The sequence below is a fragment of the Gossypium arboreum genome, chromosome 3 (assembly GCF_025698485.1).
Source record: "Gossypium arboreum isolate Shixiya-1 chromosome 3, ASM2569848v2, whole genome shotgun sequence".
NCBI lineage: Eukaryota > Viridiplantae > Streptophyta > Magnoliopsida > Malvales > Malvaceae > Gossypium > Gossypium arboreum.
Genome location: NC_069072.1, coordinates 26,609,535 through 26,628,876, shown reverse-complemented (window position 1 = coordinate 26,628,876; position 19,342 = coordinate 26,609,535). Strand labels below are relative to the sequence as shown.

The 19,342-nt window shown below is 33.8% G+C and overlaps 2 protein-coding genes and 1 long non-coding RNA gene across 4 annotated transcripts; 2 read left to right on the top strand and 1 right to left on the bottom strand.

The window, feature by feature from the left end:
- Positions 1–3,688: 3,688 nt before the first annotated feature.
- Positions 3,689–4,662, top strand: LOC108475403 (uncharacterized). The gene has a single exon (XM_017777366.2). The coding sequence runs from the start codon at positions 3,828–3,830 to the stop codon at positions 4,593–4,595; it is 768 nt and encodes a 255-aa protein (XP_017632855.1). The 5' UTR covers positions 3,689–3,827; the 3' UTR covers positions 4,596–4,662.
- A 609-nt stretch (positions 4,663–5,271) lies between these two features.
- Positions 5,272–16,450, bottom strand: LOC108476357 (uncharacterized). The gene is made up of 6 exons (XR_008279999.1): positions 15,952–16,450; positions 10,585–10,694; positions 8,960–9,518; positions 8,176–8,340; positions 7,042–8,067; positions 5,272–5,708 (listed from the first exon to the last, which is right to left on the bottom strand). It is a non-coding gene; the product is annotated as an uncharacterized LOC108476357 (long non-coding RNA).
- On the top strand, positions 12,463–15,356 carry LOC108476355 (protein LAZY 1-like). 2 transcript variants are annotated; one of them, XM_053025604.1, is made up of 5 exons: positions 12,463–12,673; positions 12,740–12,806; positions 13,196–14,016; positions 14,361–14,643; positions 15,066–15,356. In XM_053025604.1, the coding sequence occupies exons 1-5, from the start codon at positions 12,668–12,670 to the stop codon at positions 15,083–15,085; spliced, it is 1,197 nt and encodes a 398-aa protein (XP_052881564.1). In that variant the 5' UTR covers positions 12,463–12,667; the 3' UTR covers positions 15,086–15,356. The 2 variants fall into 2 exon arrangements, with proteins under 2 accessions (XP_052881564.1, XP_017634039.2); XM_017778550.2 differs by lacking the exon at positions 12,463–12,673 and having other exon boundaries at positions 12,734–12,806.
- Positions 16,451–19,342: the final 2,892 nt, after the last annotated feature.

The window sequence follows — 19,342 nt, the reverse complement described above, 5'->3', positions numbered from 1 at the left end:
TTTCTCTTTAAAATAAATTTAACTCCCTATTTAGTCCCTATTACTCAAAATTTACAATTTATTTTACAATTTAATCCTTTTTCATTTATAGCTTAAGAATCTATCAATTTAATCTCTAATACTAAAACTATCCAACATTAACAACATTTAAAATCTTAATAATTGCTAAAATTTCGACATGAGTCGGGTAGTACTTAACATCGAGATTCCAAAAATATAAAACTTATAAGAAAAGGGACTAAATTGACTAACCAATTCAACTTTAAAAGTTTGAAGCCCTTAGGCCGTGCATCTCCTTTCTTCTTTCTTTCTCTTTTTCTTTCTTAATTTTGCATGTCTTTCTATTTCTTTTTCTTTATTCTTTCTTTTAATACCTATTTTGTTTTATTATGCTAATTATCATTATATAATACATATATACATTTACTTAATAATTAAGATTTCTTAATATTATAATATATTTTTATAACACATGTCGTCCACTATATATTTATATATAGGTATAATTACTACATTGGTCATTTAATTAATTTTTAATCTATAATTCAACCTTTAACTCAAATACAATTTAGTCCTTATACCTAATTACTTTTAATTCAAGTAAATTCGCTTAACCGAAACCTAATTAACTACACAACTAACTTTATAAATATTTATTAAAAATATTACGAGTCCAATTTAAGGAAATGGAGTCTCGGGAATATACTTTCTGATACCCCTAACTATCAGGTCGTTACAACATCGCCGAGTCATTATTGCCCTTCCCCTGGATGTCCACATTGTGCAGCTTCTTTAAGTCTCGCAGTGGCGGCGAAATTCGTTGCCTCCACCCGAACTACCATAACACCCATTCAATTTGTGCATTTCCACCATTGTGTGCATTACCAACGACACCTTGGCGTCCTACATTTGTCAATTGTCCAACGCTTCTGGCGAGATGCAAGATACGACATCTATGTCAATGTACGACATCCATTCAAACTGAAAAGCAAAATTGTAAATATAGTTATGTATGAATTTTCTTTTACAAATCATTACGTAATTAATATAGGTTCGAAAGAATAAGTAACTAACCTCGGCTTTTGAACGTTGATCTAACAACAACCTAAAATCTTCTAGCTCCTCAGATAGTCCTACGTAGCTCGGCTTATGGTTCCACCTATGTAAGTAACATGTTAGTCGAAACATATAATAAAAAAATTATTGTACAAACTATGTATTTGTTAATAAATGATGTTTACCTTGTCACCAAACGGGAACATGTATGGGTCAATCTCCTTGTGATGTAGAAACGATAGTCGCTACTAGGCCCATGACTGCAGCAGAAGCAGTCAACCACTGATCGACGCCGCACTCGATACCGTGACTCGATATATCTCCCTGTATAATATCAACAATATGGAAAATCTCCAACTTAGTTTTTCACACTCATTGAAGTCCACTTGATGTAGTAGTCACTTTATGTGCACCAAATTTCGAGATTTTTCAGGCATTAAAATGCCCCCGACTAACCTCATGATGTATGCTCGGGTGTATTGCTCTATGACCTCCTCCGTTCGGTCTTTAGGGAGCTCGTCAAAATTATCTTTCAACCAGTTGATCGATATTCGACCACCTTCGAACTTGTCCTAGACCTTCTCCAATAATGTTGTGCAGAGGTCCTCTTTACTCGAAACGATCGCTGATTTCGTGATGACTGACCCATCCATTGGCAGACCGAGTTGTAGCGCTACGTCCTTGAGTGTGATTGTACACTCGCCGCATGGAAGGTAGAAAGCGTGTCTTTCGGGCCTCTATCTTTCTACTAACGCGCTGATTAGTGCCAAATCAAGTTTGCAGCCCCTGAACATGCAAGACGCATGTAAGAATCCAACCACTTACAAGTAGCCATGAATTTCAAGGATCGTAGGCTTTTCCATATCATGAATGAAGCCCTTCAGAACACGATCATCCGTCTACTTACACAATAAAAACAATTTCATCAAATTAAAAAAAATTAAATTTAACATTATTGAAATAAATGAAATTTAAATTTCCGTTGTACCATTACTGCTTAGATGGTCGAAATATGCTTGTTGTCGAAGTAGATTAGAGAGGCGGCCATCGTGAAAAATTGATTTTGAACAAATACAATACAAGATAATAAAAATATTATTATTTTTAAATAAAAATATCGAACACAATCAAAACGAGTAAGTTGAGAGACTTGAGAGGTTTGAGAGAGTTGAGAGAAGGGTGTGAATAAAAAATATGAAATTTGGGGGTATTTATAGGGTAAAAAAACTTACCGTTGGAATTTTAAATTTTTTACCGTTGGCGCGACAACGTTAAAAAAAACCGTTGCTTTTTTTATCATTGAGGGAAAGCGTGTCTAGCTAGGCGCGCTTTCCTGACACCTATGCAGAAAGCTTGCCCACTTGTACGCACTTTTTATTTCTCTCTCCTAAAATCGGCCTATTTCCCTAATTAATTTTGAAACCGGCCTAAAAGCCTAATTAATTTAAAAAACAACCTTTAGGCCTAATTCTTTTTTTAATAGCTTAAATTCTTTTTTTCAAATTCCACCTAAATAGGTGATTTTTTCGAAATTGCTCATAATTTACTAATAAGCGATTGGATGCAATGGTAAAATATATTGCACTCTCAAGAGGAAAATGAAGGTTCGAACGCTGGAAAGGAGAGTTAAGAACCCCAAATATGAACCATAAACGGGACATGAAGAATACAAAAAAAATTTCTAATTTTATTTGGTTTAATAGACATGTATTTTTATTTAATTATAAATATATGATTTAAATTTTATTTTATTAAAACTATTTATAATTTTTACAAATATAACGACATTTTTTATATTATTTATTTTAATATAATTATTCTTCTTTTATAATTATTTTTAATTTGTAAAATTCTATTAACTTAATATTTTATAAACAAATTATTTATAAAAAAAAGTAATTGAAAATCCTAACATTTTAGATTTCATTTGTATTAAGGTTTTAAAATTTTAAAATAAATTTATTTGTCTGGATAAATATATTAGAAAAATTCAAAATCTATGAGTAATTTCGAGAGAGATTCTCAATTTACTTTTTAAATTCCACTTCTTTTCAAATTTCTTCATAATTTTATTTAATTTAGTACATATGATTTCATTATAAGATAAAACATTTAATTTTAAAAGATATTTTATTTAATTCTAATATATATTTTAAAACTTTTATTTTATTAAAATTATTTATAAACTTTTATAAATATAATGATATTCATATTAAATTTTTATTTTAAAATATTTTTATATATAAAATTATAATAAATAAAATATTTATCCAATGCTAACAGCAACTGATTTAATTTTAAAATGATTAAAATGTTATCATTTAAAATTCTTAAAAGCAATTGCTTTAATTCATAATTCGAAGTACTCAAGTTTAAAATGAAATACAAAACGAGTAACTGCTTATCCAAAGAGATTAGATCTAAATAAAATAAAAAGTTAATCTAATAAATTTTCTTTGCTTTTTTTTTATTACTTTGATTTGTATAAAATTGTGAAACCTCATATAGTCTTTTCTTTTTAATATTTTAACTTACACATAGATAATCAAATAAACTCCAACTTTTAATTTATATTATTCAAAATAATATATTATTCAAAATAAAACACACATTGGAGAGATAAAAAAAAAAAACCCACCTTTAAGGTTGTCCCACAAAAATCCCTACTTTGATTACTTAACTATTTTTTGTAACCTTCCTTTACAACTTGAAAGTTGGAAGCAAAGCTTGGCAGGGAAACCACAAAAAAAAAAGAAAAAGAAAAGCAAAGCATGAAGCTCAAAAACAAAGGTAAAGTATATCCATCCCCTTCTTCTTCTTCTTCTGCTTCTTCTAGTGAAGACCATCTTTCCGTTTTAAACCTTCTTCCAGCTGCAATTTTAGTTGTTGCTTCAGTCCTTTCTCTCGAGGACCGACAAGTTTTAGCTTACATGATTACAAGGTCTCTCAAAACCACCACCACCACCACCACCAACCCTTCTTTAATCTCTCCCAAGAAAAGATCTTCCAAGAAACACCCACCACCCTCCGCCGCCAAACCCTCCCATAAGCCGCCTGATTTCGACTGCGATTGTTTCGACTGTTACACCACTTATTGGCTTCGCTGGGACTCTTCTCCTAACCGCGAGCTTATCCATCAAGTTATCGAAGCTTTTGAAGATCACTTATCCAGTGGCGAATCCCACAAAGCTTCCAAGAAAAATGCGCGTCTCAAAAGGAGGGATGCTAACACCAAAACAGTCTCTCCCATTCCCGAGAACCCGGTTTCTGACCTCCCGGGTCACCAAGCCCCCGTCTCCACCGAGGAAGCACCTGTTTTTGCTGATGACGTCATTTTCACGGAGAAGAATGTTGAAGAAGAGTCAGCTGTAGCGGTGGAAATGACGGAGGAATATCCGGTAGCGGAAGATAGTGATGTGGAAATAGGTACGCGGCCGCCGCCGACAAGTAACGACAAGGGTTTGGCTAGGAAAGTGTTACCGGACATATTAGGATTATTTAATTCTCGTTTATGGGGTCTTTGGAATCCAAATGTGTAATTTTCTGTTTCAGAATTTTTCGAGACCTTAAAACTGAGGAAAAAAAAGAGAATATTATTATATTAAATATTATTTAATATTGGGGTGGCAATATCGATAAGATAGGTCAATGTTCTGCCCAAAAACCTCTTTCTCGTGACCTTAACCCAACCTTTACCACGCCTCCTTATTTTTCTTTTACCCCTCCATCCTAAATCATACATTTTGTTTTTTAATTCAATTTAAAAGTTTTGTTTAATATATTTTGTAAATTTATTTATTTAATAAATAGTTATAGTTTTTACGAAATAATCAAACTCTTAAATACTTTTTATCTTGTAATTTAATGATAATTTTTGGAGAATTAGTGAATGATTATTTATGTAAATCATAAACTCAACAGAAGATAAAAGAAAAACACTTACCCAGTCATAGGTAGAGATGAAACTACATCAAAATTTTAATCATATGGTTAACTAATCGATTTTAAATTCGATTATTTAGAATAATTAGGGTTAAAATCAAAATATTGGTAATTAAAATCAAATAACAACAAATAAAATAAAGGATAGCAATGATACAGCATATTTCACAAATAAATAAAATTAATCCTTTTATTTTACCGTGTTGAGATTGTCATGGCTTATTTATTTTTTCTTTAATTTTTAAATACAAATTAAATATAAATAGTCAAAACTTTTCACCAATATAGCAAAATGAAAATATATGACAGTAAAACGAACGTAGCCATACAAATAATGACAAATGAGATATTGTTGAACTGAAAGGAGTTGCCTTGTCCAACGTACAAGGTCATGTTCCGGTCCCAATTATTTTCTTATTCTAACAAAGAATACAAATGGCAAAAGTTAAAACATGTTATGGATCACTGCTCACTGGATCGTCTCCTTCCTATTTGTTCTGCTTTCACCTCACCCACCACCAATCTCATCACTTGGGAACCACACCCATTATCCGACCTTTCACACATATATATGTAAAACATACTGAAACTGATGACTGACCCTTTCAAAACTTTTATCATCCAACCATCAGATAGGGAGAGGAATCTCTGGGAAAAAGCTTGACCTTTTACTTCATATTTGCTTTCAACTCATATTATCTCTCCCATTGCTGAAAAAAAAGCCCACATACATTTCATTTGGCTGCCTATGAGATCACATAATTCATGTTCATGTAGAGGGTTTTATACTAAACAAGATTCAAAGACTGGTCCAAAACAGATTTGATAACTATACCATTTTCTTTGATGTTTTGAATGTCAGATGATAAGATCAAAGGGCATGCAATGAAATGACTGAGGGATGATTATGACGAATAGGGCATTCCATATACACGTGTCAAAATTTATATATTTATATAACATTTTAAACACAACTATGATATAAAAAACATCAAACATGACACAAATATGGACGATTCTGCCTTTAAGTTTACTAGTGGCAAGCCAGCTTTAGTTTTACTGATTACAGATACCCATGCTAAGGTTATATAGATTGAAAAGGCAGAATATTTAATGATTTAAATTTCTATAGACAAGTAGAAGTTCACAAGAACGGAGTCATATAACAGGGTCAATCAATTGAAAAGCTCACACTCACAAGAATAGAGTCATAACAGGATCAATCAATTGACAATTAATCTTTCAAGTTGGTTTTGCATTCTAGCTTCACTCCAAATCAGTATTACTGTAAACCCACATTAAACAGCACTTTTATCGTCACTTTTTAATCAGAAAACAAGCAGTTAGGATCAAGTGGGGACTGAATCCCAGTACCTAATTTGGCCAAAAGGAAAAAATAGAGATGAATGCAACAAACAGCCAGTTGCTAGCCCAAACCAATGCCGACTGACCTTAAGGCTTGAGGTCGGCTTGTGTTAGTCTTGGTGTAGGTTCACTAGTCCACACTATACATTTGACCTTCCACAAAAGAGCTAAGAATTTTGGCACGATACAGACACAACATTCGAACACACACAAAAATATGCAAAAAAATATATAAAAATAATTATTAATGTGTTGATTTTTTTAAAAAATTTATGATACTTTATCATATTATAATAGAGGAAAATAACAAGAATGAGATAAATGTACACAAATTGCCAACTTGATCTTACTTGCAATCGAAATAAACATTTCATTTCCTAATGGTTTGAACTTCGAACTTAAGTATCTCTAGAAAAATTCCAATAATCAGGTCACTTAACTGTTCTCCCTGAATTATGTTACCTTTTCCTTAGAGTGAAAAGATTCTAACTTCATTCCCCCATATGAATCCTAGTTCAAAAAACTACGTGACTCCAAATTCACAGTGTAAGGAAAATTTGAGACAAGGCTACTTTTAGTTCTTAATCAAGGTAAACTGCAGAACCGACTGTTAAGGCAAAGGCCCTCACAGAGAGAGGGGGGGCACTTGTGTATGGGAATTGTAAATCCAAGTTGTACCTCTAGAAACCAGCGGAGTCCCACAAGGTGACTGTAATTGTTGATCCTCCATAGCCATGGCACATCCATTTTTTCCACATCCCAGCTGTAAGTTACAAAATGTTAAGGTGAAACAAACAAGGAATACTAGATTTAGAAAAGACCTACCAGTTGTCATGATAAAAATCATCTTAAAAAATGGGACCACTTGGTTTATGGACTTGAGAAATCATTCTAAAACAATAAAGATAACTACAAGACGAGGAATACAACTTATAATCATCAAGGTAGTGGGTAAGATTATGAAACTTGACAATAAGTCAGAATTATCCAAGAACAGTACGTTCAATCACTCCTGAATTGTGACATGAGAAGAAAGTTTTATCACATCAGAAAATATGATAAGTGATAACGCAGTGCATCAGGTATTTATACTAATGGTGAAAACTTGGAAGGAAGAATGATTGTTTCATCAATGCTCAAACTATAACCCAATGAAAGAACTTAACTCCTAACTTAATAGAAGTACAAGGTTTATGCAGTCATCTTCATCTTCGCACCTTTTTTCCACAGAATAAATAGCGTAGATGCCATAAGATCTCACATATCACAACTAATTCCATTGCTACATTAAGATATTAATCAAAGTTTCAGTAGCACGAAATTTTCATTTCTTTTTGGACAGACAGATGAATTGGTTCACGAGGGGGGCAGGAGCAGAATGCAAAGCAGAAATGTAGGCAAGGTATGAAATTCTTGTTTTCCTACTTGTGAGATAAAGTGTCACTAGTCACGAAAGAATGATGTTTGATTTGAACTTAAATAGGAAAGTTATTGAGCATATCAGCCGAAACTTAAATACTCAATTACTTAATCCCCTCAACTTTATTTGCTCCTGGCCAGGATTGAAATCATGGGAATCAAACAACACAACTAAGGTTTTATTTACTTATTTTAAACAAAAGAAATTGAAACCATTAACTCCATTTACACAACCTTTGTCTTGCTTAATGGGCGTATCACATCCTTCCCAGTCCCTACACAATGCTGTTGGCTCAAGATTAAAGACGACAAAAAATTATCATTAGCAGATCAACATCATGAAAGCAAAATGAAAAAAGTGGGGCCACCGAGATGAATGATTTTCAAACTGACCGTGTAAAAAATATGCGCCACGAGATACAGAGAAAATCACAATTGCAAACCGGGGGCAGGAGGGTTATTTTGCTGATGAACAGGCACAATGAAGAGAGACAAAATACTCAGCAGAAGTGCTTGTTCTTGGTGTGCCAGAATAGACGCTGTGTTGGTGAATACCTTCTGAATGGATAAGAATTTCCACAGGAAATCATCAATTAGCTTCTGGTGGTAATTAAATCGAACTATATAAATTAAAATATCATGGTTGCAACCTAATCCATAAGAGCTTGTAGTGTTGAGCAATTTATTTTCTAACCTTCAGCTCGTTGTCTTTTTTAAGTTTTAACAATAATAGCTTAAATTTGAAACTAAGATGTATTAAATTCATTGAATACATGATATTGGCAACATTATGTTAAGCTCAGTCAAAACAGGCAGCTCTATTCTCATTAAATATAAAAAAGGTAAAAAGAGAGAGAAAGATAAATATAGGAATAGGTCCCATCAAAGGAAACTAGAAACCTGAGTTATTAAGAACGTATGAAATCTTAATTTTTCTTCTTGTACCATAACAAAGTTTGATCACACAAGCTCAAAGACATGTATCAATGTTGGGTTCCTTCTAAATTTTTAAACCATGTATCTTGGATTTGAGGCAATTTGTGAGTTCAATATATTTATTAAAAATATTCCAGGCATGAAAACCAAATAGAAAGTTATTTTGCACTATACTGATATAGAGCATGGGTTGTCTCTTATCTGTTTACTAAATAGAAAGCCACAAATGGTGCACACTTACTGTCTTTGCTCATTTGTGCAATCCACATGGCCTGAACATGCAAGTGTGTGGCAGCAATTCACCAGCTTCTGTGATCCACAGAAGAACCAAAGGATCACAAGGGCATAACACATTTCGATTAGTCGAGGATCAATCATTGTGCAGAATCAACATATCAACATTACTGACACCCAAGCAAACGGTGCTGATTCACCACAAGCTCTGCTTGTTTGACACTATCTATATGACTGATTCTCCACAGTTTGAATGCAAGAATACCCTGTTTAACAAAGAGAGAAACTACAGACCCACCTTTGGTAAAGTTAGTAAAACAATTGAGAGTCAATAAGTTTAGTGACAAAGATGACCATAACAACAAATCCAGCATGAATTCACATTGCAGTGTGGGTCTACTCACTCAGACCCAATGATACAACGTAATAGGTCAACCAGGGGTGAAACTACCTCTTCGTTTCTTCCAAGCTGTCATTTTGCAACATGTTTGAAGCAGGAAATTGTCCCAACAGTGCGTACTCAGTTACATGGTGGCCAGAATACGCAGAATTTCACCTGACCCTACCTGTAGTATACCGTCAGTTTTTAACACAGATGCCTAATATGCCATATCATTTCTGTCAGACCCATTTTTCATTTCCAGGAGCATTCTATTTTGACAGTTAATGTAGTTGTTCTAGTGCACGATCGTATCACACACACACAAGACTCAATAAGAAGAACCGGAAGGAAAATTACACTGTGAAATTAACAGCTGAAACCTTCAAATTTGATTTAAAACCTAGAACCACTAAAACTGCAATAACATACATACAACGAGTCTATAGTCCATACAAGTATAGAAAACTATGGATACATACAACGAGTCTATAGTCCATACAAGTATAGAAAACTATGGAAGAAACACTGCCACAACTATTAATCCAAGTTTAGTATTTTTACATTTAAACACATCTTTTATCTTGACTAGCAAAATTCCACAAATTCATATGCTTGATGGAACAAATCAGTGATAAAGTAATTGCTATACTGGTCATAAAAAGAGGAGCTACTGCAAATTCAAATTCTCTACATTTCTTGAAAAATTAGTTATATAGAACAATATCGTTAAATCACAATGTCAATATCTTACTTTCATTTCCACTTCTAGATATCTATTAATCCATTTTCGCTACTATCCTGAGTTTGCAATAGTTTAGGAATCAATTTCAATTCTGCATCATATACTCCATCTTGTAAAGAAAAAAAAAGAAAAAAAAAAAAGGAGGAACACCAGGATGGCTGCACGAGGAAGGAACTACCCTTCACCATGATCATTGCTGAAATTTTTATTAAAAGAAATTAAAATCTTGGCCCTTAACTTAAAGCTAGTACAGTTGAAACAGAAACTGAAATTCTAGGTAAGGAACAGAAGATTCAATCAGGAAAGAACTGATCCACATCTAACATACTGATCGGTTTCAAATTGATATTGCCCTTTATAGTTTCATCTGATTTTTTTTTTTTTTTAGAATCAGCATCAACTCCATTTTTATTTCATTGTTTTCAGAGATTTAATCCCATTATAATCAATTGTTGTTTCTTAACACCATTTTCCTTCTTGTGTACTTGATACACCATCAAGTTCATACCTGTTACATCATAATTCAAGAACAGGACAATAAATCTGCAAGTGGACCAGGACCATCACTTAGCATTGCAAAGCCTCAAGAAGAGCAGTACCATGACTGTCAGCATATTCCTGTTTAATTTTGAAAAGGAATTAATATGCTTATACAGAAGAATGGCTTACAAGTTTCATCAGAATCTAGAGGAGTTAGAGGTACAAACACACACACTTCTTGCACTGTTCTTTGAAGAAGAGTGGAAGATGTTGATTAAATTATCATAACTATGGAGACAAATGAAGGGGGTGGTAATGTCAAATGATAATAGAAGTCCATACTAAGCTCCGTTTACTACATCCTTAATATATTTAAAATGTTATATAGTACCTTATGTAGAATTGATAGACCTTCAATCAAAATGATCTTGTAGAGACATGGATCTAGATATTTTCTTTACACAGGAACATCAAAGAGCTGCCTTTTCCCATTGACACGACTATCAATTTTCTTTTCTTGATGGAAATTGTATTAGTTGAAGAGATAACCAACGTCGTCTAAAAACATTCAGAACAACAGTCACAAGGTAATATATTAAGAACAAGCATCCACTAGCCAGCATGGAAGAGGAAAGTAATATTAGGACTTTAGCTTCAGATTCATAGTTACTCAGGCTACATGGCTAAAGCAAGAGCAATCAAAGCATGCTATGGAATTCACATATAATGTTTCTGCAGTTGTTAATTAAAATTTTGCAAAGATCCATCAGTCTTTGACGGTATCAGAATTTGCTAATCAACATCTATGAATATTTGTTCCCTTTCATGAAATATGGCTTTATACCTATCTCTCAGTGATTAATCCTTTCCTTGTTTTCCAGCTCAATCAAACTGATGAAGTTGCTACCAAGACAGTGAATATTTCAAGTCACAAACTTGATAGGGCCTTTCAAAGATAATGACAGTGGATATGTACATGACTGGTTAAGTAAGAAAGCAACTTCAACATTCCACATAATGGAAGACTGGAAAGCACTTAGATCACAAGCCATGAATGTTGTTAATGGCAAATTAACAACATACTAAATGCAATGATTTATGAAACATAACATGTGAGGAAATGTGCAGATGAAAGAGTAAAATTTTAATCATATCTGAGGTAGTTATAAGCTAAATGAATGCTTTCTGTGTTCCAAAATGATTGACAAGAATATCAAGTGGATCCATTCGCTGGCTAAATTGATAGAATTGAAATTCTTTAAATTCAACTTTGACATCATTTTAATGTTTCAAGTACAAAGATATTTATTAAATTATCATTTATTCTTGTCTATTGCACTATTGTCATCCAATTAGAAACTGCACAGTAGCTGACAAACTAAGGAGCACCATGCAGATATATATTTTGTAGTCATAACGAAGAAGACCTTCTGTTTTCAAGTTACCTTTGAACCACTGAAATCCAACAAAATAGTCTCTGCAGCCCCTAGAAGTAAAGCAAGGTTCTTCCGCCAAATACCAAGTAACCGATTTATTTTAAAATGATAATATATTCATCAACATCCTAAGTGGACAAGTACAAGCAAATTTCTGTGTCATAAAGCATGGTGACACACAACATGGTACAGTTCATATTGTGGATCTCTAACTGTTGCATCTAGTTAATTGCATCTTAACTTAGAGATTTAATGGATATGTGAGTGATTCATATATGCCACCATGATAAAGATCTTTAAGTATAGCAGTCTGACAAATCATGCAAAAAAAAAAAAAAAACAGACAATGAAAAGAAAGGAAAAGGTCATGAACCCTGTAACCTGCCTCACACTTGAACATGAGTGGATGGCTTATATCGAATTTTGCGCTCCGGAAGCAAAGGACCCACTTCCCATTTGACTACATGATGTGATCCTGACAATTAATAGCCAACCCAAATCTTGTAATGATCTATGTGTTTCTCTTCAGCCATCTTTATCTCAGATGTTAGGAGTCTTGAAGGACCTAATTCATTTCACATTCATAAACGGTCCATCATAAAACGGTTAAGTAGATCACTATTCCACCCACCATCTACAACAAGTTATCAAAGTTGAGATTCCCTGAGAGCAGAGATGAAGGTATACACTTCTAGTGAAAATGATCTTCCTCAATTCTATGGATTGAACTTTTCTCTTTTGATGCAGTTACTAGGTTGGATGCACCGTAAGTTTCGCCAAAATAGCAGTGAACAATTCAAGGATTTTGCCATTGGTAAGTGTCATCCTGCCATACAGCTTGTTTTGCTGTGATTTTATACAGAAGATGCAACTGAAAGAATAGCCATAATCTACACAAGAGGCTACAGAAGTAATAAAACCTGACAAGTGATGCATATTTAGACTGCATGCAGATGAACCTCAGACCTTTGAACAGTATATCTTTATGCTGCTCGCTATGATGGCTGGAATATAGATTTAAGATGAACCAAAAACGAATTACATAATGGTACATACATAGAGATTGAATAACTACAATCGTAACTAAATGTTGTCATGGTTAGGGAAAAGTAATCACTGTCTCTGCTAAAATGCTATGCAAGAACTTATTCTTTCATCTATCTCACTGTCATCCAAGTTTTTCTTTTAACTTTTTCGTGTCAGGGCATTCTTGTAATTGTCTTACCGGGCAGTCATTACTGGATGACCAACAAATCTATTCAAAGCCAAACTATGGTACCAAGCCATTCAGGCCATCCCAGAGAGACCATCTTCGAAAGTCATTTGCTGGTGTAGAAGCAGCACGAGTAGATGAAGAAGACTATGAAGAGGATTCATCATCGGCAATGTCTGAGCTATTCCATGGCTTTCTTGCCATCGGCACCCTTGGTTCAGACCCTAACATTCCTGATCCATCAACACCTACATTTGCTATCTCTGTAGAAAATATAACTGAAAAAGAAACTGAAGTAACAGAGAATGAGCTGAAGCTTATTAATGATGAGTTGGAGAAGGTTCTAGGAGCAGAAGCTAAAGAAGAAGGCTACTCATCTGGAAGAAACAGTTATGTCAGCACTGGAAGAAGCAGTCATGTCAGCGCTGGAAGAAGTAGCCATGGCAGCACAATTACCCTTAGTGGAAAGCCAATCGAAGGTTCAGATACCAATGGGAATGGTACTACAGTTTGTCCACTCCAAGGTTATCTTTTTGGCTCAGCAATTGAATTGTCAGAAACAACTACAGTGGCCAAAAAGGAACACAGGACCTCACTTGGGGAGCTGTTTCAGAGGACTAAAATAACTGAAGAGAATGTAGGGGGTAAATATGACAAGGAGGAAAAGCGAACAGAGAAGGAAGGAGATAAATCTGCAGTGCATATTATGAAAAAAATGCTGAAGAAAAAAATGCTCAATGCTTCTAGGAGCTCTACTGCCGCCACTGAAGGAAATATTGATTCTGCTTCAGCAGAAACAAAACTGCACAAGGTACGTCAAAAAACATAACAACTAGACCAAACTTCTTCACCATGGCTTCCCAATGTGGTTAAAAAGAAAGCTTTGTAAGTATAGAATCCAATAAAATGTATGCTGTGACCATATGATCCTAAGTATGAACATTGACAAATTCTGGCCAAGATAACTGGACCAATTTGAATGGTCTGCATATCAAGAATGTGTTAACAATACTTCCTACTCTTTTCGCTTTCTTTTTTCCTTTTCTTTCTTCTCTTTTTCTTTATTTCAAGATGTTTTGAGATTTAAACAGTGTGCGTAGGATTCTGATGTTGAAAAAGGTAGAGTTGTTTAATTCGCTGAAATGTGCTGTGTAGATCTTGCACATGTTCCACAGAAAAGTTCATCCTGAAAGCTCAACAGCCACATATAAGCATGGCAAGCCTCAAAAGAATGAGAACAAAGAAAACATCTTCTATGATGGAGGTCATGAGGATGGAGGTCATATGCTTACAGATGACGACATAATGATATTTCCTCAAAGAGCCCTCTCAAAGAAAATGCGGCGCTACAAGAGCCAATCTATCCCACCTCAATTCACACTTAATTGCAATGATTCAAATGGGAACAGGGAGTGCTGGATCAAAACAGATGCAGACTGTAAGTATACATGCATTTGACAGTTGCAACATCCATTAAGAAACCCTGTCATGGACTGCCAAGAATTCATTGATGAAATATCACTCATCTTTGTTATTTGTTTCTTGATTTCTTTCCAAGAATATTTGCTTATTTTTTTCAATAACTAGTTTCCGTAATTGATATCCCAATGAAGTTGCTTATAGCCATGCAACAAAACCAAGTGGCACTTAATTAATTTTGATGCCTTGTGATCCTTCTTGCATAACTGATCCTACAATAAGCATTAGTGTCAAAGTGTCATTACATTGTTGGCACATGAAATCGAATACCAAAAAGCAGGAGCAGTCAATTGTTTGTTACATTGTGCATGTATGCTGGTGTGACTATTTTGAGTTGTCAAAACATATATCCTAATCCTGTGAAGTGCTTTGTGTCTGTAGACCTCGTGTTGGAGCTCTAAAGGCAGAAGAAGCTTTCAAGTGTGTGGTTTTCCAATTATCATCCCCGGTTAGTATGAATGAACACTGATGGTGTTTCCTATGTTTGATAGATTCTCTACTATTTGTAATTACTAAGTAAGCTGGTGTCTGAGAGTGGCTATTTTATAAAAGTGATTGAAGTAAATAAAGGAGGTCCACCTCCTAAAACCTACATGTGAGAGTGCTTAATGTAAAATTATAAGGCATTATCGTTTCCTACAAAAACATATCACAATTAGTATTGGGGTTCAATTGCTTCAATGTCTCCTAAATTATAGATCTACCCTAAACCATAATTTAACAACAGACAATCAGAAAACTACAAACAAATATGAACCACTCTGCTTTCTACTTATTTATAACATTTTCTTCATGATGCACAACGAATTAGCCCGTCCAAAAACAGTGGCGTGGGAAATTCTGCAGGAAGAATAGCCAGAAACAGAAATTATGTTCTTTTTTCTAATTTTCTTCTGCACATTTATTCACCACACCCACAAAAGGAAACAAGCAGCATCTTCCAAAAGTAAGAGAAAATCATGGCCTCAAGAAAAGCGTAAAAATCCTCCAGTTGGCTATATAGAACGTACATTTTTGCTATTATAATAATGCTGGTAATGTTAGAAATGAAGGAAAACACAGGGAAACAAGCAAATGGCGGCTAAAAACAAGTCCTTGCGGAAAGAAATTCATAGAAGACGCCAACTAGAAACAGCCTATCGTATCTATAGATATTCGGACTGCCTAAAAAGCAATCTCGAGCTTCTACGTAGTAGGTGAAATATTTGCTTACATAATTCCGTCATTGTTGTCGAAACATTACATTAAAAAAGAAAATGTGGCTTACCTGAAAGAAAAGGATTGAGCAGCTGATTTGCTTCTTCTCTGTCTTATTTCGTTGTCAGATTGCGGTTAACTGGAATATTAAAAACTTTATGGAAGTCGGTGCGGATAATATCAAATCCATTACTAAAAAAAAGGACTTAAGGGACAGATTTCTAACTTTCTATATGAATGGTAAAATTAAACTTTTAAAAATAATTAAGTCATTGAGTTTAGATGCTGCAAAATTCGGTCAATGCTGATTTTAAAGAAAATTTAGAAATTTAAACGATTTTTCGAAAATTAGGAAATAGGCCGCTTTAAAAAAAATGGTTGAAGTGTTTTTGTCATTTTTATAAAAAGAAAAGAAAATTATTGTAAATCGCTGGGTTTCCAAACTGTTAAGAAAATCACCGTCTATTGACTTTATAACTGTTGGGGGCCGCTTTAAAAAAAATGGTTGAAGTGTTTTTGTCATTTTTATAAAAAGAAAAGAAAATTATTGTAAATCGCTGGGTTTCCAAACTGTTAAGAAAATCACCGTCTATTGACTTTATAACTGTTGGGACCAACAACTAGTGATCAACGATAACTATTTTTTCTCTAAAGATAACTTTTTTTTTCCTCTATATACCATGTCTATTTTTGTTCTTTTTCATTCAATCTTATTGTCTTAATTCCCTCAATCCTGTTAATCTATTCTCAAAACTATTTTATTCTCAATTTTTTTCCATTCAATTTCTGTCAAATTTCTATTTTGTAAATTTTTTATTTTATTTAATTTTCATAATTTTAAAGTTATAAAAATATCGATGCCTCTAATTCGCTTAGATTACAAGCATATTTCTAACCTACAATTACAAAGGGTAAGAAAAATATTATTACATTTTTTATTTTAATTAATATAATTATTATTGCTAATATTATTTTTTATATTTTTTATGTTTATATAATCAGAACAAGATCAAATTATCGAGACATATATACACAATTTAAGTGTGAGGGCATTATGTATTATTGAACAACACTTGGAAGAGACGAGATTCTTACATGTGTCCTGTATGCTCAGGGGGACTAAATTGGAGCCTGCACTTATTAATGCTTTGCTGGAAAAATGGAGACTCAAGACACACACATTCCATCTTTTGTGCAGTGAGTGTACAATTACACTTAAAGATGTGACATTACAACTCGGTTTACCGGTTGATGAGCCAATCCTTACATGGGTAGTTCACATTCGCGATTGAAGCACAATCACCATCAACTATTAGGCAAGGTGCCGGGGAATTTAGTGGTAGCCGGATAGAAATTAAATGGTTAAAAGATAATTTCTCACATCTCGACAACTCTTTTAGTGCTGTTGAAAGACAACAATTCACTCGAGCATTCATATTGTTGTTGATCGGGGGTCTTCTAATGTTAGATAAATCTCAAGTTCTGGTACATTTAAGGTGACTCCTACAACTAATCTACTTAAAAGAAGTCGGGCGACTTAGTTGGGGATTAGTTGTCTTGGAATTATTGTATCGAGAGATGTATTGGGGAACTGAACCACAGAAAATTAAAATTGGTGGTCGTATACTCCTTCTTCAGTTAGAGGCATGGTACCGCTTGCCATTTTTATATCCTCGAGTAAACTTTCCTTATCAATTCTCACTCGTAATAAGGTAAAATTCATTTAATAATATAGATATCATATTATTTTTTTCATTATTATAATTTTGAAATAACATATTATTTGAATAGGTGGAACAATGACACAAGTCATGTGGGTATATCGAACGAGCTTGAAGATATCTAGTTATTGTTTGATCAACGGTCAGAAAACGAGGTTAGTTTTTGAAAATTTCAATTATATAATAATTAAGTATTTGCAACTTAATATTTGATATGTAATATAATTTATAATTCCATACTGTATTTTGAATGGATGTCATACTTCGATCTGAGAATTCAATAATGCATTCCGGTCAAATTTTTTACGAATCACAATATTTGGCATGTCAAAGTCTCATATATAATTTTTTGCAACTGTTGAGATACATGAATATGATCAGGTGATACAACTGAAATGTGCAAAATATTCCGCTCTTATCCTAGGAGCTCGATAAACTTCGTAAGATTGACTTGCAAGGGAGAATCGATGAAGAATTGCCTAAATTCCATGCCAAGTCTATCTACATTTGGGAACATAGGTATGATTTCATACCTATGCGTGAACCAATTGTCAAACAGGATTTGGTGATGCCTTTAGATTACATGACATTGTTTAGGCTTCACGATAAGCCATATCTATTGCTGAAGGAGGAAAGAGGCACACAAATTTATCGTAGAAGGCTAACTCGGTCCCACATGAGGTCGTGATCGGGAGTTCATGCGTCAAGTTCATCAGCACTAGCTCCAACCCCAAATTCTATACCGATGGGTTCTAGGTCAGTATGGTTCATATTTTTCTGGTGCTTTTACTAACCCATGTTTTTCACACAAGCACCACATTATGCACCATCATACCATGCATAAACACATTTTCCACGAATATTTTTTACACCATCTCCATCCACAAGAGTATATTACATGCCACTGCCATCAATAACACCAACGTATCCGCCATTGCCTACAATTCCAGTATTCTATGCACAATCAGGTTATTCGAAACCATGTAGTTCTTTACCGATAGTGTCACAAACACCTCCAAAATTACTGTTCTTCAAAGGTGGGTCATCTTCACAACCACCTATTAATACAACTGACAATATGCAATGGGAACCTAGGATGCAAATATAGTCTAGCACGTCAGAACAAGATGAAGTTGAATGTAACAGCCCATTTTTAGTCAAATTAGAACAGTGGTTTCAGAATCACAAATTCGAGATCAAAGAATTATTTTAATATTATTTTAAGTGTTTATAGCATGATAGCGTGTATGTGTGAAAGTTTCGTGAATTAAATTTATCGTTGAATGCTTAATTCAGTAAAAAGGACTAAATCGCGTAAAGTGTAAAAATGGAGTTCTATTAGCTAAAAGTATCTAGTAGCTATAGAACCTTAGATTTAAGGTCCTTATGTTGAACTTAGACCATTTTTTTGGTAAGAGGACAATATTCTACATGTAATATGTAATTTTAATGTTTATTAACTAAGGTTAATTATGTAAAATGTTAGTAAACATAAGATAAATAAATAAAAAATAATAAAATGGTGTCCATCTTTCATATACAACAGAAAATCAAAAGAAGAAGAAGCCATGGAAGCTATTTAGTGTTTGATCATTGCTTAGCTCAATTGTAAGTCCATTTTTGTTCGGTTTTTAGTGATTTCTATGTTTTTATGATCGTTGTAACTAGTACTACCTAGCCCAGGGACTATTTTGCAAAATTTTTAAAGATTTTGAATGATTCTATTGATGAATACACGTG